Genomic DNA, 22,145 nt, shown 5'->3' on the forward strand with positions numbered 1-22,145 from the left:
ACAAGGGCAGCAGGCATGGGAATACCAATACCTGGAAGTTCCCCTCTAAGTCACACCTCATATTGACATTCCATCCTTATCACTGAGTCAAAATCCTAGAACTTCTTACGAACAACACTGTGGGCATACCTATATTACACTGACTGCAGCAGGTTAAAAGACATCAATAAATGCTGCCCTTGCCTGCATTACCCGCACCCATGAATGAATAACAATAAAGGCCTAACAGCTATTACTATCAAGTATATGTTTAAAAAGGACAACCTGTTGATGAAAATCATTATCTAGAATTTTCATTTACTTTGAATTAATGACAATCTAATCCCACAATCCAAGTTTGTGAACATAAATTTGCGAAGAAATAGCTAGGCTATGGACTCATGTTTCCTTCACTGCATTTCAAATTGCAAGCATCCAAACATGATTTCGCTTTGTCTCTGTTTAACACTTGATACGTGATGACCATTTTGGATGAGCATCATTCAGTCTCTTTACATTAAGTAACGTTCGCTAACCCTGTGCAAAGGGGACAGTTTTCAGTTTTGGTATGTTCTACAGGCCTACTCAACTCAATCTGTTCTCATATAACAATCCTGCCATCCCAGAAAACAATCTGGTGGACCTTCACTGCACTCCCTGTATACCAAGTACATTTTTTCTTAGGTAAGGATACAAAAACTGCACATAATACTTTTGGTGTGGTCTTACCAAAGCCTTGTACAGCTGCAATAAGATATCCTTGCTGTACTCAAGTCGTCTCATAATGAAGGCCAACATGCCATTTGCCTTCTTAACTGCTTGCAGTACCGGCATGCTTGCTTTCAGTGATTGGTGTACAAGGACATCCAGGTCCGTTTGTATATCAACATTTCCTGCTCCATCCCTTTTTAAGTAATACTCTGCCATTCTGTTTTTCTTACCATCATGGATAACTTCACATTTATCCACGTTATACTGCATCTGCCATGCATTTGCCCACTTACTCAACGTATCTAAATTGCCCTGTAGCTTCTTAACATCCTCTTCACCACTCACATTCTCACCAAGTTTTGTGTCATCAGCAAACATGGAAATATTACCTTTAGTTCCCTCATCCAAATCATTGGTATATATTGTGAATAGCTGGCCCTCAAGCACTGATCCCTGAGGTACCCCACTAGTTACCACCTGCCACTCTGAAAAAGACCCATTTATTCCTACTCTCCGTTTCCTGCCTGCTAACCAATTCTCAATCCATGTCAACATATTACCCCAAACCCATGCGCTTTAATTTTGCACACTAACCTCTTATGTGAGACTTGATCGAAAGCTTTCTGAAAATCCAAATACACAACATCCATTGATTCTCCCTTATCTACTTTGCTAGTTAAGTCCTCGAAAAACTCCAGTAGATTTGTCAAACATGATTTATCTTTCATAAATCCATGTTGACTTTGTCTAATCCTGTTGATATTTTCTAAATGTTCTGTTATTTAGCGTCCTTTATAATAGACTCTAGCATTTTCCCTACTACTGATGTTAGGCTAACCTAGGTCTGTAATTCCCTGTTTTCTCTTTCCCTCCTTTTTTAAATAGTGGGTTTACAGTTGCCACCTTCCAATCTGCCAGGACTGTTCAGACTCTACAGAATTTTGGAAGATGACAACCAACGCATCTACTATTTCCATGGCGAACTCCTTTAGTACCCTGGGATGTAGATTATAGGGCCCTGGGGATTTATTGACCTTCTATCCCATTAATTTCTCCTGCACTATTGTTTTATTAATACTAATTTCCTTCAATTCCTCCTTCTCATGAGACCCTTGGTTCCTTAGCATTCTGGGAAGTTATTTGTGTCTTCCTCCGTGAAGACAAAACTAAAGTAGCTGTTTAATTGTTCTGCCATATCCTTATTCTCTATTATAAATTCTTCTGTTTCAGACTGTAAGGGACCTATATTTGTCTACACTATTTTTTTTCTTTTTACATACTTATAGAAGCTTCTACAGTCCACTTTTATGTTCTTTGCAATACTACTCTTCATCAGTCTCTTGGCCCTCCTTTGCTGAATTCTAAACTTCTCCCAATCCTCAGGCTTGCTGTTTTTCCCAGCAACTTTATATGACTCCTTTTGGATCTAACATATTCTTTAAATTCTTTTGTTAGCTGTAGTTGGGCTGCTTTTCTTGTGTTTTTGCACCAGAAAGGAATGTCTAACTGTTGCAATGCATACATTTGTTCCTTAAATATTAGCCATTGTCTATCCACCTTTTCATTTATTGTGGTGAATTAAAGGAATCTGTCATTAGGTACAGAGTGACAAAGCACTTGGTCAAATATGAACTGATCAGAGGAAAAAAATGGATTTGTAAACAGTAAGTCTAACTAACCTCATCAAATTTTTTGAGGAGGTCACTAACATGGTAGATAATGAAGTGTCTATGAATATTATTTATATGGCATCAATAAGGCTCCACATAAAAGGTTGTTAGCAAAAACAGAAACCCATGGAATTGGAGGCAACCTACTGCGAAATGGTTAGGATGTAAGAGACAAATGAATATGGATAGTGCGTATGCATTCCAATTGGCAGTGTGTGACTAGAAGTGATTCTAGGGATGGGCAATAATTGCTGGCCCAGCCAGCGAAGCCCACATCCTGTGAATGAATATTAAAAATAATCTGCATCCAGCTTTTCACTCTAGTTATCAATGTCTTATAAGAAGAGAGAGCTATATAACTAAGTTTGATGACAACACTATGTTAGGTCACATAATGGCTGGAGCAGCTGGAAGGTAAAAGTTGCAACGGGGCTTTGACAGATCAAGTGAGTGGACAAATTTGTTGGCAGATGGATTTCAGTGTAGAGAGATCATCCATTTTGGATCTAAGAAAACAAAAACTAACTTAACATCCAGTTTTGAATGAGGTATTACTTCAACCAGATAAACATTGGAAACACTAATGACCTCACCACTGCCTCAAAGTTTGTAAGGAGTCTATTCCCATGCCTTAGGCAATGTTGGAGCCAGACTGTGAAATTTGTTAACATTCTATTCAGCACTGATTCCACCCTCCTCCTTCTCAGCCACAGTTACAGGTTAAACCCAGCTACTTGCAACTTTGCAGAACTATTTGACTCTAAACTGAGCTTCCGAACCCATATACTCTCCAACAGAAACAGAAAATACTGGAAAAACTCAACAGGTCTGGCAGCATCTGTGGAGAGAGAAACAGAGTTAACGTTTCGAATATGTATGACTCTTCTTCAGAGCTAAACAGAAGTAGAAATGTGATGGAATTTATACTGTTTAAGAGGGGGTGGAGCAGGTGGAGCAAAATAGAAGGCCAGGCATAGGTGGGAGCTCGGGAGAGATCCACATACTCTCCATCCGGCCCTGAAACCTTATTCCTGCCTCTGTTACTTCCGGCCTGACTATTTCAATATTCTCCTGGGCAGCCTTCCGTCCTCTTCAAATGCCAATTTCTCCTAACCTCTGCTGACAAAATCAGATTGTATCCTGCTCCAGTTGCCCATTATCATTGTCCATGCTCGCCCACAGTAGCTGTTACAGAACATTTCAAATTTAAAATTATTATCCTTGTCTAACTCCCTTCTTGCCTTGTCCCATCCCTATTATCAGCTCTACAACCTTTGTTTTCCCAAACTTTCTGTTCATCTGACTCAGGCATCTTGTGCATCCTGCTACCTCCTCCCCTTCACCCCACCACTGGAGGCCATGCTTTTAGCTGCTTGGGCTCTAGGCTGCATTATTTCAACCTAAATCGCTCCATTTCACTATTTTCCTAAGTTAAAACATGTTAACATCAGGGAATGTTGGGACATAAGGACTAGAAGCAGGAGTGGGTCATTCTTTGGCTCTGAAGAAGAGTCATACGGACCCAAAATGGTAACTCTGTTTCTCTTGTCACAGGCGCTGCCAGACCTGCTGAGTTTTGTCACTGAACTGGTATTCCCAAAACCCGGGGTAATGTTCTGGGAACCTGGGTTAGAATCCCACCACAGCAGCTGGAGAAATTTGAATTCAATAAAAATCTGGAATTAAAAGTCTGATGATGACCATGAAACCATTGCTTGTTGTAAAAACCCATCTGGTTCAGGGAAGGAAATTTGCTGTCCTTACCTGGTCTGGCCTACATGTAACTCCAGACCCACAGCAATGTGGTTGACTCTTAAATGCCCTCTGACGAAGGGTAATTAGGGGTAGGCAATAGATGCTGGCCTAGCCAGCGACACTCACATCCCATGAACGAACAAAAGAAAAATTCTGCCCTTTGAGCCTGCTCCACCATTCAATAAGATCATGGCTAATATTCTACCTCAACTTCACATTCCCATCTTATTACCCATTTCTCTTTATTCCCTTATTTTCCAAAAATCTATCAATATAAGTCTTGTCTACATTCAACAGATCTCTGGGATACAGAATTCCAAAAATTCACAGCCCCCCAAGTGAAAAAATTTCTCCTCATCTCAATCCTAAATAACTAACCCCTTATACCAACACTAAGGCTAACTATACGTTTTAATTAGGTCACCTCTCATTTTGTGAAACACCAGCAAACGTAGGCCCATTCTACTCAATTTCTCCTGATATGGCAACTCTTTCATCCTAGAAATCAACCTAGTGAACCTTTCTGCATCTCCCACTCATGCGAGTGTACCCTTCCCTAGGCAAGGAGATCAAAGTATAACTACAGCAAGGCTTTAAATTGTTCTTACATACCAGCCCCTTACAATGCAGGCTAACATACTATTTACCTTCTGAATTGCTTACTGTGCCTGCATGTTGAAAAATTTCTATGATTCCTGTACAAGGAGACCCAAATCCAATCCTCACAACATTTACTAGTCTCTCATCTTTCTAAAATATTCTGCTCTTCTGTTGTTCCCACCAATGTGGATATAATCTAATTTCCCCATATTCTAATGAGTTGCCACCTTGTTGCCCAATCATTATCCATTCTATAATCCTTTGTAGCCTCTTTGTGTCCTCCTCACAGCTTACTCCCCCAACTAGCTTTGCGTTGTCAGTAAACTTGGACATATTCTTTGAGCCTCTCATCTAAATTATTGAATGAGATTGTAAATAGCTGAGGCCCAAGAATTGATCAACAACAACTTATATATCCCAGTCATGTAATGCAACAAGACACTTCACAGGAGCGTTATGAGGCAAAATTAGATACTGAGCCACGCAAGGTGAAATTAGGACAGATGGCCAAAGGTTTCATCAAAGAGGTAAGTTTCAAGTAGAATCTGAAAAGAAGAAAGTCAGTTGGAGAGTCGGAGAGGTTTAGGGAGGAGATTCCATATCTTACAGCCTAGGCAGCGGCAGTCATGGCCACCAAAGGCAGAGAAATTAAATTGCAGGATGTTCATGGGGTCAGAATTAGATGAGCACAGATATCTCAGAAGGCTGAGAGAAAGAGAGAGGGTTATGACCAAGAAAACAAGGATAAGAATTTTAAAATCAAGACAACATTTGACCAGGAGCCAATGTGGGTCAGCAAACACAGGGTTTTGTGTTTGATCTCCTGAACAAGACTAGGTGCAAATAAGGACATGAGCAGCAGAGTTTTGAATGACTTCAGGTTCACAGAGGGTAAAATGCAGAAGGTCAGCCAGGAGTGTATTGGGAACAATGAAGTCTAGAGGTAACAAAGGCACAAATGACAGCTTCAGCAGCAAATGAGCTGAGGCAAGAACAAAGGGATGATATTATGGATGTGGATAGGCATTTGATGATGGTGCAGGGAATGTGGTTGGAAGCTCTTCTTGGGGTCAAATACGACACCAATCTTGCAAATTGGCTGGTTTCATCTCAGGCTATCGACAAAGAAAGGGGTGGATTTTCAAAGATAAAAGTCCAGCCAAGTTTAAAGTTCCTTGACAGGCCCGGGAGAAGGTAAGTGTAGAAGTGGGTCAGATTTTGGGGAGGGTGGTGGTGGTGGGTCAATGCGGGCATCGAGGAAAAGGGGGTCAGGTCGGGCCTCGGGGTGGAGGGGTCGGGCCAGGTCGTGTCTCAGGAGGGGGTGGGCATTGGGAGGTGGTGAAAGAATCCCATGGGGGGTCAGTGGCGGGGGGGAGGAAATCGCAAGGGGGGGAGGAAATCCCATGGTAGGGTGAATCCCATGGTGGGCGGGGCTCCAATGGAGAGGGGAAGGGGTGTGGGGATATCCCGTGGGGGTGGGGAGTACCCATGGGGGGGTGTAGTCAGGGGGTGGGTGTTTCCCATGGGGAGGTAAGTGTGGGTATGTACAATAGTTACCTAGGTTTGAGAAGTGGTTTTAATCCTTCTAATTTTTTCTAGTTAACTATTGATGGAACATAGTCAGAACCATGACATTTTTGGAAAGTTCCCAGTTCAGGGCAATTGTCCAAGGGAAGTTTGCACTTTCCAGCAATTACCTTTCAAACTTTACCTGGTGGGATGGGGTCCCCAGCGTATCTTTGAGGTACCCAACCAGTTACACTGCCCTGGAGATCAGAAGTTGACTTTCTAAGTGCCCTTTTAATACTTCACTAATAATAGATTGTTGCATTTGCCAAATTACTGATGTCAGGCTTCTGGCCTATATTGTTTTCTCTCCCACCCTTCTTGATTGCAGTGATACATTTGCTACCTTTGAATCCATGAGAACCCTTCTAATTTGAAGGAATCTTGGCACGTAAAAAAAAAAAATCAATGTATCCACTTCCACTGCAGCCGCCTCTTTTAAAATCATCGGATGTAAGCCATCAGGTCCAGGCAATTTTAGTCTCATTAATTTCTCCGGAACTTTTCTCTTCACTAATATTAATTACTTTAAGTTCCTCACACTCATTAGACCTCAGTTCCTCTGAGTTTGACAGACAAATAAAACAATCCACTTTTTATGGAAGGCATCTTAATAAAACAAAACACAATGCAACTTGATTTTAATTACGATACCTCACAAAAATGAACAGCAAAGGCAAATGAATAAGTCAGAAGTCATCTGTAGATTCAGCACATAAATATAGGCAAAGTATCTGAAACCCTCAAAAACATCCTCCAGCAAAAATTGACATGGAAACTCTCTTACCTCTACCGTAAGCTGTTTGTAGTAGCTGGACCCAAACATGAGGTTTTCAAGAGTCAGATTTGATACATCCAGTTCCATCTCTGGGCCACTTTTACCAAGCCACGACCCCTTGCTTAGTCGAGGGAAACTAAGGAATACAAAAATTGCTAGTGAAAGTGAAGAATTTATATAGCTTGTTCCACTTTTTGGGCAACGGGTTTTGGGGGGATGATATTTTGTTTGTGCTCATTAAGGTGAGGGATGTCAGCACTGAGAATTCAATTTTTATCTTCCCTCCTTTCTTCCCACTTTTATTTGCAGCAAATTCCCCAGGTCAGATACGTTTTGAGGCAGATGCTACAAAGATTCTTCTACTCTGCACCAACGTTTTGATGTCACTAACAATGGAGTATTGTGGGGAAAGGGGTTGTAAGGCTACGTATATTTGCTAAACTTGGATCTTGCCTTATTGTCTTAGAACAAATTTCCCTAGCATTTTCCTCAAATTAACAAAAGATGCATTTTTGCTTCCTCAATCAACACTGCTCCGCCTTTAACTACAAAGCAAAGCCTGACAATGGTCAGGGTTGAAGTTTCCTCTGACAGGTACTTACATGCAAAGAAGTACTGCTTCTGCATGGAGCCTGGGTGAGATTAGGGTCTGACAACGAGGGGGTAAGTAGGTATGACCTTAAATTCTGCTGCTTCTTGGCAAAACAGTGAGTTAAGATATGTCAATCTCTTCTCTGTAGCCATTGTGTCTAATGACATATTGTTTTGGAAAGAATCACACTTTCACTATTGCACTGAGAATTATTTGGAGCACTAGTGACCATACATTTAATGTTCTGGTAAGACATCCCATTAAAACATACAGAAGGTAATGCAATCAAGGTCACTACTGTACCTTATCAAGGGCTGGTGTAAAGCAACAAGCGATGCATGCACAGTAACGGATATGACTGAGAGGTGGAAATAATCAAACATGACAGGTACATGATGGTGTAACCCCCTCCTGGGATGAAAATGAAGACCTAGTCTTCGGCTGCTGATCAAAGGTATTCCTGCAATGTCACTCAATCTGTAGGCAAACAGAAAAACGTATTTCAGACGTAACTGGGAGACATCGCTCCTATGAGGATTCTTTTGTATTGAGCAAAAGTGTTCACAAGAATTACATGTGTACAATCCGAAGTAATTCAAAAATCTGTTTTAATAGAGAAAGCATAACAAATTAAATTAGCAAGGAAATCATAATTATTCATTTAGTGTAAATAGAGAACCATGGTTACAGAGATATAGTAAGTTAGAACATGTTTAAATCTGATGCTCAAGATCCACTGAGGTCGCTTTCATCTAATTCTTGGCTTGGTACCAAGCCTGAAACAGTCTGTTCTCCATTTCATGTACGCATGCACTTAGAATGAACCATCCAGATTCTGCTGTTTTAGATGCACGCTAACTTTGCTTCAGGCTAGATGTTACTGACAGAAAACAGCAAAATGTAAGCACTTATGGAAAGAAGTACAATAAATATCAGTCAATCAAGCCTCATATCACAAAGCAACTGTAAGATTGAAAAGAGTAGGAAAGAAATCAAGATAAAAAAAATTGTAGTTAGGTGGTAACACTTAGGTTTAAAAAGCCTAGGGCATGGGAAACATGATATTGAATGTGCTGTACAGTTATGATTGAGTGTTGGATTTGGTACAATTACTATTCATTTCAGTTTTGCTAATGTTGATATGTCTCATTGCTTTAATTTTTAATCATTGTTCACTGTGTTCAGCTCTGTTAACATCCATAATGGTGAATATTGTCAACCTGTGAGTACATCATTTCTTCCTATGGTAAATGACCTAAGAAGACCAAAGGCAGAAGACAGCACAAATACCTTAAAAAATTGGCTTCAGACAAATAAATGCAGCAAAAAAGTGAAAGCTTCAGCTTCTACAAATCTTCCTATTCCTCTTGTTTAATGAAACTATGCCTTGTACTATCCAAGAGTCCCACAGCAATAATAGAGGTCAAAACATTTGCATAGTGTCAATTAACATTCAGAGAGAAAATGAATAGTATTCCCAGAAATCATGTTCACTTTGCAATGTTAAATGTAGTACAGTCCATGCAAACTCAGATCTATAAACTTCAAGAGTGCAATATTGGCACCTAACAAAATTATTGTACGGTAATTGTATTCTGTCCCTGGTGTCATTATGTTTTCTAAATATAGGTTTTTCATATTCTGATGACACATAATGATGGAACAGTCACACTGTGTGATACTTTATTTCAGTTTCACTAACAAGTTTGCAGTTTGGATTTAGATCAACTAAAATGTCAACCTTACATTGTGTGATGGGACACCTGGAACAATTAAACTCAGGCTCACGGTATTAATGGAATATCTGGGCTAAACTAATTCATATTTACAATAATTAGCACTCATTGCACAGCAGGATACCTCAGCCAAACAACTCTGACACACGGTAATACATGCTCTTTCACAACCTATCTGTAAGGTGTTCACATCTACACTAATGTAATTCATTGCCCCTTCACATATTCAGTTGAAATCTGTTATTTGCGAGACCAAGGTGGGAAGTGTTTGCAAGCTACTATCCACACTAACTTTGGTTTCAAAGCCTGTATTTATAGAGGCAGTCCCTAACTGAAATAGAAACCAAAAGCTTCAGGTTTCAGAGAAAGGGTGGTTGTAACTTGTGATGTATGGCTACGACATTAAGGCACCTGGGAAATCAGGCTGTGACCTCAGGTTGCTAGGCAAATTGAAGCTGATTGGGGAAAAAAGACACAAAACTTTGAGGTCAGATTTCAGCAGGGAGACAAAGCAGGCAGGCTGTAGGGAGTTGTGTGTGTAGCTAAAAAGAATGAAAATTCAAAGCCTGGGTTTAGTAGCAGGGATAGTGAATAGGGATGGTAGTAGATGGTAGTCTTATGAGGGGAGATTGAGGAAACTGGGCTTGCATTCTCTAGAGTTTTGAAGAAAGAGAGGTGATCTCAATGAAACTTACAAAATTCTTACAGGGCATGACAGGGTAGATGTAGATAGCATGTTTCCCTTGGCTAGTGAGTCTAGAACCAAGGAACGCAGTCTCAGAATAACAGGTGAGCCATTTAAGACTGAGATGAGGTGGAATTTCTTCACTCAGAGGGTAGTGGGTCTTTGGAATTCTCTCTATCCCAGAGGGCTGTGATAGCTCAATCATTGAGCATCTTCAAGGTAGAAATTGATAGATTTCTGGATACTAATGTCATCAAAGGATGTGGGGGGTAGTGCAGGAAAGTGGCATTGAGGTAGGTGATCAGCCATGATCTAACTGAATGGTGGACGAATGGCCTACTCCTGTTCCTATGTTTCTAAAATTACTGCCGCTACTTCAGTTATTAAGAGCTGGCTAATAGAGTGTACCGGCGTGCTATTGAATGGTACAATGAAGGTGACTCGAGGGAATTTACGCCATAAAGACTGTTATGAACCAAGCCAAAGAGGTTCTGCAGAGTTGTGCACTTCTGGTGATGACCGTATCTGTGAAACTTGGCTGGATTAAAGCTGCTATCAGAGGCAATTCAATGACCAAATCCTGTGTGAAGAAAGGGAGTTGAATTCTATATGAGGACGATAGAATTGTGAAGGAATTTGTGGCTACATGTCATGCCATATGTGCGAAGAGGACTGTCAGTAAATCCGTGAAATCTATTTTTGTTGTATCAGCTATTTAAAGTGTAATTTATAGTTTCTATTGAATACAATTTGCTTGTTAATTCATGCTTAATTTATATTGATTTTGGTTTGGTTGTTAAAATCAAAATAAAAGTTATAAAAAGTGATATTTTGCCCATCAGTTTTTTTTTACTGGGATTTCTTGGTAAGCTTGCCTTTTTTTTTAGGGACTGTAACAATAGTCCATGGATAAAAAAAATCAGTATAAAAATATACGCATTGGAAACCAATGTGAACCACTTTGTGGCCTCTTTGGATTAAACTGTGAATTTAATGCCAAATTGTGCTAGTTATGTGGCATGAATGCATGCCCATCAGGAACCTGGTTAGCAATAACTGATTTCAAAAAATTCTTGCAGGCAACAAACAAAGTGACATTTATTCCACTAATCTGGGCCCATATCTAGAGGTGTGTCAAACTCAATCAGTCGCCAGACTGATATATTGAAAATGTGGATATTTTTTCGGGGAGGTGGTGACCTAGTGGTATTGTCAAAGAACTGGTAATCTAGAGATCCAGGTTAATGCTCTGGGAATCCAGATTCGAATTCACCATGGCAGATGGTGAAATTTGAATTCAGTAAAAATCTGGAATTAAAAGTCGAATGATGACTATGAACCCATTGTGGATTGTCGATTATCATAAAAACCCATTTAGTTCACAAATGCCCTTTAGGGAAGGAAATCTGCCATCGTCACCTGGTCTGGCCTAAACGTGACTGCAGTAATGTGGTTGACTCTTAAAAAGGCCCAGCAAGCAACTCAGTTGTATCAGTCAAATAAAAACAAAAGAAAGTGGATGGACCACCTGGCATTTTCTGTCCAACCAGCAGAGGTGGTGGCACAGTGATACACAATGGGGAGGGAGTTGTCCTATGAGTCCTCAACATTGATTCCGGCCCCCATTAAGTCTCATGGCATTAGGTCAAACATGGACAAGGAAACATGCTGTTGATGATCATGTAGTCGTTGATCCAGGATTGATCCCCTGGCTTGATGGTAGTAGTAGAGTGGGGGATATGGGGTGCTGTGGGCCTTCAGCAGCAACATAATTGTACTCAACCACAATCGGTAACCTCATGGCCCAGCATATGCCCCACTCTACCACTACCATCAAGCCAGGGGACCAACACTGGTTCAATGAAGAGTGCAGGAGGGCATGCCAGGAGCAGCACCAGGCATACCTAAAAATGAAGTGTCAATCTGGTGAAGCTATGACAAATGATTATTTGCATTCCAAACAGCGTACGCAGCAAGTGAAAGCCAGAGCTAAGTGATCCCACAACCAATGGATCAGATTTAAGCTCTGCAGTCCTGCCACATTCAGTCATGAATGGTGGGGGAACAAGTAAACAAGTCACTGGAGGAGTAGGCTTCAAAAATATCCCCATCGTGAATGATGGAGGAGGCCAGCACACAAGTGAAAAAGATTTGCATTTGCAACAATCTTCAGCCAGAAGTGCCCAGTGCATGACCCATCACGGCCTCCTCCAGAGGTCCCCAGCAGTCTTTAGCCAATTTGATTCACTTCATATGATATCAAGAAACAGCTGAGGGCACTGGGCTATGGGCCCTGGCCATATTCTGGCAATAGATTTATTTATTCATTCAGGGGATGTGGGCTTTGTTGGGTAGACCAGCATTTATTGCCCATCCCTAGCTGCCCTTGAGAAGGTGGTGGTGAGCTGCCTTCTTGAACCTCTGTAATCATGTGGTGTAGGAACATCCACAGTGCTGTTTGAACAGGAGTTCCAGGATTTTGACCCAACGATAGTGAAGGAACGGTGATATATTTCCAAGTCAGGATGGTGAGTGACTTGGAGGGGAACTTCCAGGTGGTAGTGTTCCCATCTGTCTGCTGCCCCTGTCTTTCTTGCTGGTAGTGGCCGTGGATTTGAAAGATGCTGTCTAACAGTCTTGGTGAATTCCTGCAGTGCATCTTGCAGATGATACACACTGTCTTTTGGTGGTGGAGGGAGTGAATGGTTGTGGATGTGGTTCCAATCAAGTGGGCTGCTTTGTCCTGGGTGGTGTCAAGCTTCTTGGGTGTTGTGGGAGCTGCATCCATCCAGGCAAGTGGGGAGTATTCCATCACACTCCTGACTTGGGTCTTGTAGATGGTGGACAGGCTTTGGGGAGTCAGGAGGTTAGTTACTTATCATAGGGTTCCTAGGCTCTTAGCTGTTCTTATAGCCTCAGTATTTATGTGGCTAGTCCAGTTCAGTTTCTGGTCAATGGTAACCCCCAGGATGTTGCTAGTGGGGGAATCAGCGATGGTAATGCCAGGGAACATCAAGGGGTAATGGTTGGACTCTCTCTTGTTGAAGATGGACATTGCCTGGCATTTGTGTGGCGTGAATGTTACAAGCCACTTGTCAGCCGAAGACTGGATATTGTCCAGGTTGTGCTGCATTTGGACATGGACTGCTTCCGTAACTGAGGAGTCATGAATGGTGCTAAACATTGTGCAATCCTCAGTGATCATCGTCACTTCTGACCTTATGATGGAGAAAGGTAATTGATGAAGCAGCTGAAGATATTTAGGCCAAGGACAGTACCCCGTGGAACTCCTTCAGTGATGTCCTGGAGTGAGATGACTGACCTCCAATGACCACAATCATCTTCCTTCGTGGAGAGTTTTCCCTTGATTTCCATTGACCCCAGTTTTGCTAGGGCTCCTTGATGCCACACTTGGTCAATTATGGCCTTGATGTCAAGGGCAGTCACTCTTACCTTACCTCCGGATTTCAGCTCTTTTTTCAATGCTTGAACCAAGGCTGTAATGAGGTCAGGAGCTGAGTGGCCCTGGTGGAACCCAAACTGGGCGTTAGTGAGCTGGTTATTGCTAAGCAAGTGCTGCTTGATAGCACTGTTGATGTCCACTTCCAATACTTTACTGATGATCGAGGGTAAACAGATGGACGATAATCAGCCCAGTTAGATTTGTCCTGCTTTTTGTGTACAGGACATACCGGGCAGGTTTCCACATAGATGCTAGTGTCGTAGCTGTACTGGAATTTCTTGGCTAGGGGTGCAGCAAATTCTGGAGCACAAGTCTTCAGTATTATTGCCAGAATATTGCCAGGCCCATAGCCTTTGCAGTATCCAGTGCCTTCAGCTGTTTCTTGATATCACGTGGAGTGAATCGAATTGGCTGAAGACTGACATCTGTGATCCTGGGGACCTCCAGAGGAGGCCGAGATGGATCATTCACTTGGCACTTCCGGCTGAAGATTGTTGTGAATGATTCAGCTTTACCTTTTGCACTGATGTGCTGGGCTCCCCCGTCATTGAGGATGGGGATATTTGTGGAGCCTCTTCCTCCAGTGAGTTGTTTAATTGTCCACCACCATTCACGACTGGATGTGGCAGGGCTGCCACCGCTTAGATCTGATCTATTGGCTGTGGGATCGCTTAGCTCTGTCTATCACTTGCTGCTTGTGCTGTTTGGCACATAAGTAGTCTACTGAGCTAGTCTTGGTGATGGACATTGAAGTCCCCCACTCAAGAGTACATTCTGCACCCTTGCCCCCCGCCCAGTGCTTTTTGCATGTCATGATCAACATAGAGGAGCACTGACTCATCAGCTGAGGGAGGGCAGTACGTGGTTATCTGCAGGAGGTTTCCTTGCCCATGTTTGACCTGATGCCATGAGACTTCATGGGGTCCAGAGTCGATGTTGAGGATTCCCAGGGCAACTCCCTCCTGACTGTATATCACTGTATTACCCCTTCTGCTGGGTCTGACCTGCTGGTGGGACAGGTCATACCCAGGGCTGGTGATGGTGATGTCTGGGACCTTATCTCTAAGATATGATTCCGTTAGGGTGACTATGTCAGGCTGTTGCTTAACTAGTCTGGGAGACAGCTCTCCCAAATTTGGCACAAACCCCAAATGCTGCAAAGGAGGGCTTTGCAGGGTCGACAAGTCTGAGTTTTCTGTTGTTATTTCCGGTTGATGCTGGGTGGTCCATCTGGTTTCATTCTTTTTGAGACTTTGTAGCAGTTTGATACAACTGAGAGGCTTGCTAGGCCTTTTCAGTGTCAACCACATTGCTGTGGTCTGGCATCACATGTTGCCATATTTTCTTCTCTAAAGGGCATTTTTACAACAATCGACAATGGTTTCAGGGTAATATAAAGGCAAAATACTGCAGGTGCTGGAAATCTGAAACACAAACAAAAAATGCTGGAAAAACGCAGCAGGTCTGACAGCATCTGTGGATAGAAAGGCAGAGTTAACATTACGAGTCCATATGATTCTTCTTCATGGTCATCATTCCAGATTGTTATTGAATTCAAATTCCAACATCTACCATGGCGGGATTCAAACCCAAGTCCCCAGAGCATTACCTAGATTACCAATCCAGCGCTAATACCATTCTGCCATCACCTGCCCCTGAAGACTTGTGCTCCAGAATTTGCCACACCCCTGGCCAAGCTGTTCTAGTATAGCTAAAACACTGGCATTTACACGGCTATGTGGGAAATTGCCTAGCAATGTCCTGTACACAAAAGCATGACAAATCCAACCCGGCCAATTACCACTCCATCAGTCTACTCTCCATCATCAGTAAAGTGATTCAAGGGATAATCAACTGTGCTTTCAAGTGGCACTTGCTTAGCAATAACCTGCTCACTGTCGCTCAGTTTGGGTTCTGCCAGGGCCACTCAACTCCTGACTTCATTACAGCTCGGTCAACATGGGCAAAAGAAATGTACTCCAGAGGTGAGGTGAGATGACGGCCCTTGACATCAAGACAGCATTTCACCAAGTGTAGCATCAGGAGCCTGCTTGATTGACAGCCCTTCTGCAAACATTCACTCCCTCCAGCCCCAATGAACAGTGGCAGCAGTGTATGCCATCTACTAAATACACTGCAGGAACTCACCAAGGGTACTTAGACAGCAGTTTCCAAACCCACAAACCCTGCCATCTAGAAGGACAAAGGCAGCTGATACATGGGAACATCATCACCTGGAAGTTCTCATCCAAGACACTCAACATCCTGACTTGGAAAATATCACTGTTCCTGGGGCAAAATCCTGGAACGCCCTCCCTAAAAGCACTGTGGTTGTACCTACACCACAGGGACTGCAATGGTTCAAGAGCACAGCTCATCACCACCAAGGGCAATTAGGGATGGGCAATAAATGCTGGCATAGCCAGTGATACCCACCTCACATAAATGAATTTAAAAAAACTTCCTCATTAATTAAAAGTATTTGTCTAAATCTGTTGATATTTCCCTATTGTTCAGTCATACCGGACAACATTGGTGCGTATGTGAGGATTTGTTCCCAACTTCAAATTAAAATTTCCCCCAGGGACTAGCATAACATGGAATTCTCAGCAGGTTCTCAACTTACAGTCTAATGTTCAAAATATATGAGGAGGAGTCAATGCCAAGACAAAAACTAGTGTGACATGTTTCTCATGCTACAATATTTCAACTACTGACCTTGTTGAGATCAAGTGACTTCAACTTTATTAGAAATAAAACATGGGACATTATGGATTGAATTACTTAATACAAGACAGCAATATGACTCTGTGTAAATGTGCCTAAGGTAAGCTATCCTTCTCCATTAGCCTCAACTTCTACAGAGCAGTCAACATAAATGAACGCTCCATCCATCTTTATCGCTTCTCTTCAACGCCACTTGCCCCCAAATCCTTCACCTGCGTGCCATCACCACATTAATTTTTTGATAATCATCTTAAGTATGCTTCATGATCAACTTCTATCCTTCTGCTAAAATCCATCCCTTAGCATTATCATCCATAGTTATAGGCAGGTTCCTAATGCTTTTGATGCCAACTCAACCTCTTCACCTCCACCCTTAGTTCCATGATTGTACGGTGCTGTCCACCGCCTGAACAATATCAAGTCTTGTATGAGCTAATTTCCTTCAGCCCAAAACTGCAAAAACTGAAGTGGATTAAAGTTGCTTGCTCATACAGATCCCGACATCTGCAATTTTAGTATCTACATTTGTTCTGAGCTTCAAACCCTATACTTAGCCCAACACTTACTTTCATCTCTGGCACATTCCCTATGTCTCCTCTTCTGAACTCTCAAAGCACTCATATAGATCTTCATCAACTCAATGATTGATTTCTTGAATGCCCTCCTCTCTGGCCTTCCAGTTCCATCTTACACAATTCTATGTCCTCTAGACTTCTGTGGCTCATAGCTTAATCCACACTAACTGGCCCTCACCTTTGTCTTTGACACCTGTTCCTGTCTTGCACATCAACTTTAAATTCTTCATCCTTTTCTTCGAAACCCTTCCTGGCCTAATTCCAACATGTCTCTGCAAGCTTTTCCAGTCCTATTTTATAACTTGAGCCCTCTACTTAAGCTATTGTAACCGTCCCTTCCTTTGCTATACCATTGATGGCATAGCTTTCAGCTTTCTCATACTTGGTATTTCGTATTCTCTTTCCAAAATGCTCACTTCTCCATTTCTGCAATTAAGCATCATGTTCAGTGGCTATTGCTCCACTTCTAAAGTGTTTTGGGCTGTTTGGGCATAAGAAGGGTGCTATGTAAACATTTGTTGCTATTGTGGTTGTTATTATTAATCAGGGCAGCTCACTCTCGAGTGCAAACCTGAAATATGCAACTGCTTTTTCATATGAACCAGGTTATTACAATATTGAATTTTTAATCCAATGTCTACATGACTATGAAGTCTCACAATCAGTATGTGGGTTGAATGAAAAAAAACACACAAAGAATTAGGATAAAGTTATGGAGTTGACTGATTTGGGTCCCTCTTCATCTCTAAAAATTACTGATCAAAAAGTAAATGTGAAGATGGTCTTTGATATCTCAGTAGGCTAATTATCTATATAGGCCTGAATTTTATCCTTGGCGGACGTGCGTGATTGGTGGGCCCGGGAGCAGCAGGGAAACAGATCGCCGACCATGATTTCGTGCTGGCTGGCCAATTAACAGCCAGACAGCATGAAACGCGTGCTGAAAAGCTCAGCGCTGCCGGGGTGGGGGGTGGGAGGGCGGTGGGCGCTGATATCACCACGGGCACCAATTGAGTGCTAAGAGAGAGCTCCCTGAAGGCAGACGGCTGCCTCAGGGAGCTGCAAACCTGTAAATTATGAAATAAGGGTGTAAAAAGCTACAAAAAAAAGTCCATGCATCACAATCAAGCACATGAAATCATACCTCATAAAAATATCCACAGATATTTATTTTTATTTTATTTCGTAAAGATTTCATCCCGTCCTTGGATGAGGTTTGTTGAAAAATGTAAAGGCTGCCTGGTCAATTCAACCGTCTGCCAACCATAAGGTTGGACAGGCCACGAAAAATCGCAGACAACTGCACCGTTGATGGGCTTAGTTACCCGCTTAATTGTCGGCGGGTGCTCTTCCGACTTTTGAGGGCCTGCCGAGCGAAATATTGCGCGAGTGCATGATGGTGTCGGGACACTCGCCTGATCAGGTTGAATGCGCGCCCACCTGCAAGGCGTAAAACTCTGCCCATAGTATGTTAAAGTGTCACATAGTTTAGCTGGCATTCTATGAGCCAGTATGGCAGTAAGTCCATACAACAAGCCTCAGTGACAAACTAGGGAAGTGGATGAACTAGCCAGGATTCCTGCAGTGACATGTCATTCAACCATTCTTGCTGGAAAATGTGGGTTTTAACAGTAAGTGAGTGGTGGATTATAGTGTGACACTCTTCTCCTCCATTGCTCAACAGCCTTGGCTAAGTGGCCTGATTCAAGATGGCCACAAAATAAATCATAGGCTATTTGGAGAGCAGTCCCCTAACATTCGTCACCACTTTAGGGGAGAGGGAGGAGAATCAGGTGAAATGAATGCTAAATATACTGGAAGAAGCAAACAAGAGGAATTCCAGAGCCTGATAACATTAGGCAACTGTATTAAATTCCACGTATACATTGGTGTGTATTCCATCATTTTTATGTTTACTTTTAGTCTGCGTTTCATTTCAGAGTGTCATAGCAAACAAAATTATCGCTTCAAACTATCCAGATAAACAGGGTGACCACTAAAGAAATAAATTAACTATTTGACGTCAGGAATGACTAGATAGCAATGAAAAGTTCACACATACAATTTTATGAGTCTTCTGTGGAGCTTTCATCTGTTCTGATGCAACCTAGCTTTTTTACTGCTCTGGCATCTAATTGCCCAAGTTTTGAGAGATAGTTAAAAAGGTTTTGTTTGATACATCGCAATTCAAGGTAAAGCTTGAATGGCTGTAAATTGATACTGTTGTAAAACAACAAGCCTGGCTAACAAGAATTTCAGAACACTTCCTGCAACTGCTCATGAGAACTATGAAAAAGGTTTCAGAGAGACACCATTAGACACAGCCAACCCCTCCTTTATATCTTCTTAATATTGGAAACCATTAGGATATTATTGGCTAAGCATTTAGTCAATAAATGTAGACGAATAACCAAGGACAAATTTACAGTTTTGTCAAATCCTCAAATTAATTAATTAGACACCTTTAATGTACCAATGAATGTGTTTGCCTTCTCATAACTTGAGCTCAATGACTTTTGAGTTAGCTTCTCGCAAAGAAACAAAAGCAAAAAAAAAGTTGTTTATTTTACACCTTTACATCCTCAGGATATCACAAAGGGCTTCACAGCCAATTCATTATTTTTGAAGTGCAGTCATTTGCACACAGTCAGTTCCCACAAACAGTATTAAGACAAATTACTAGTCAGTCTGTTTTGGTGACGTCTCTGAACATCAACTGTTGACTACAACAGCTGAATTCTCAACAGCGCATTGGAATTTTTGTGGTAACCATTAGTTCAGCATCTCATCCAAAAGATGGTGCCTCTCCCTCTTACAATGCAGGTCTTCCTCAGGACTGTAGTGAAGTGTCAGTCTAGATGTGTGGTTAAGTCCAGAATGCTGTCAATGACGAGCTGACACTTAGGATTCTGATTGACGACTGAAAGAAGGAAAATAATAATTCTGAACTGACAACGATGTGCTACCAATAATGAGCCATGGAAGGAAGATGATCCACAATGGAGAATTATTCAATCTGGTATCAATAATTCATTAGAATTCACATACTTTTTAATGAGACACAAATATATTACTCACTGCTGTTCAGAGTCAGTGAAATGCAGGTCAAGCTTCAGCTGAAAGTCTACTTCATTCAATGCCTCTTCCACCTGTAAAATGAGTTATAGAAATAAAAAGGTTGCTCTCCTAAGTTAAAGAAATATAAATTTGACTCAACAGTTTAGTTGATAATCATAGTTTAGATTTAAATCACATAAACCAAAAATCTCTATTCAGTGTTTAGCTGACTGATCTACGTCATGTAGGTTTTAAACATTTTAAAACGAGAACATTTTGATATTTATAACTGGTTCTCTTCTAAAAAGGAAAAAGTCAGTCTAATGTTTGGGCATTTATTCACCAGAAATCGCTTCTGAGATTTCCTTTCAATGAAAGCGGTTGACAATGATCACTCTTGAAGCTGCTCCAAATAGCTAAATCAGCACACCCTCCAAACCAATTAACCTCTTGCCCACCTCTAGGATACTATAGAGCTGAGGTCAGGAACAGATGTGACAGTGAACCAGTTTTAAGTTGTAAATGTAGAAAATGTGGCTGGTAAGCATTATTGTCGTCGTGTGTCGTACAGGGTTTTACTTCACAAAGTAACCATGGTGTGCCTAGGGTTACATTTCAGTAAAACAAATTGGGACCTGTGAAATTATGTGAAATTCATGCAATTATTCTTATCTGCACATTTAATTTCCGTCCAGGAGAAATTATTTTTCCTGGGAAAGGCAGAATTATAGTTCGGCTTCAAAACGTCAGAAAATGTAACAAACACAATAACAATATCAGAGGGTGTGAGCTGTTTTTATCAGTTTTCCTGTTTAAAAATTAGTTACTTCCAAGAAAGAATGGGGAAATGGCTTCTGTTCTTTCGGATGTATTTTTAGTTTATAAGAAAGAACCTAATCAATCCAATACCATTAATTACAGTAAGTGTTTGGGAAAATATTCACCATCCACGCCCAAGTGCTTGAAACAATCAACCAGCATAACTGGCTTTTAAGCAACAATAACTATAACCTGAGCACTGGCAGCATTTTTCAGATATCAAAGGTGGCCATTGGCATCCCTTTTCTACTTATCATGTGGCATGGTGTTCATTTTTTGAATAATTGGCACTGTCTTGCTGATTGGCTTCACAAAAACGGTACTACATTTTAAAGGGTTTATGGGTGTTAAGAACAGATACCTTTGATATACTAAAGATAGATTTATTACCTAACAGCAATCTGCACAGAGGTAAGATGTGATAGTGTCGATAAGAGTATCTATGTAATTCCGAGGCTGCAACCAGTCAGAATCAGACAGACACTCTCTTTGTGAGAAATATTTATTTACTGTTTGTTTGAAAGATCTGCAAAGACAGATGGCTGGATATTACATTCCCCCCTCTGGCAGGTTTGAGGTGGGGAGGTCTCATAAGATGAAGCGAGCGACCTGCCTTCCACGTACCTGCCCACCTCTGGTCTGTCTTCTATTTTAAGGGCCTCATCCTGCATTCGCTGGTATTTTATCCATGGCAGGGAAAGGCCCACGCCATGCAGCAAGCAGTGGCAAAGTGGTTGACCTCCTTTGGGGGATCCCTGTGTCCATTGGAGCAACACCCACCCCCCTGACACACACACCTTTAACCCCCACCCTGGCCTTTCAAACATGGCTCCCAACTGGGGCCTACCAGCTTGACTCTGGCAATACCCCAGACTTACCCTGGTGTCTGGGATCCACAGACTTCAGAGGATGTCTGCAATCCCAGCAGAGGCCACCACTCAAACCTGCCCCTGCTGGCACTTGTCGGCCAATCAGGTTAGAGATGGAAGTCTCGCCAAGCCTATTAACTCGCCAAGCGTAAAATGGCTGCCAGCATTATTGTGGGCAGGCTCCTGAACGACCTTTCAGCCGCGGGCTAGGTGGAATACAGAGCCAATAAAATCCAGCACAGAAAGTCAAAGGAGACCAACTGACTCATTCAAGAATAGTGCTGTGGACTGACCCGCTATTACTGCTTTCTGCAGCAAATTATTTGGCCTGCCAGTAGATGTGGTAATTTAGTCTGCTACAAACATGTCTGGTATGACTGATATTAATAATCCCATGAAGTGACATGGATACATAGTGGAAAATTGTAATGGAGGTTTATAGTTCTCCAAGAGCACGTTAACCCAGAATAAATACTCACAAGGGGCAGGATTTAATAATAAGAGTGTGTGGCGCCCAACGGTGGGACTGAAGTGGGTGCCACTTCTGCTAACATATCGGGAGC

General features: G+C 41.9%; 1 protein-coding gene across 2 annotated transcripts in view; it reads right to left on the minus strand.

Moving 5' to 3' along the window:
- The window catches only part of LOC121279235 (protein FAM135B-like), a 454,418-nt gene that overhangs the window by 163,923 nt on the left and 268,350 nt on the right, over positions 1-22,145 (minus strand). For both annotated transcript variants that reach the window (XM_041190288.1, XM_041190289.1), the window contains exons 5-7: positions 19,916-19,986; positions 7,955-8,128; positions 7,069-7,195 (exon numbers count right to left, since the gene is read on the minus strand). In XM_041190288.1, coding sequence (XP_041046222.1) covers positions 7,069-7,195; positions 7,955-8,128; positions 19,916-19,986 — 372 coding nt within the window. The remainder of the gene's footprint in view (positions 1-7,068; positions 7,196-7,954; positions 8,129-19,915; positions 19,987-22,145) is intronic.

Source organism: Carcharodon carcharias, chromosome 6 (genome assembly GCF_017639515.1).
Source record: "Carcharodon carcharias isolate sCarCar2 chromosome 6, sCarCar2.pri, whole genome shotgun sequence".
In the NCBI taxonomy this organism is placed as follows: Eukaryota; Metazoa; Chordata; class Chondrichthyes; order Lamniformes; family Lamnidae; genus Carcharodon; species Carcharodon carcharias.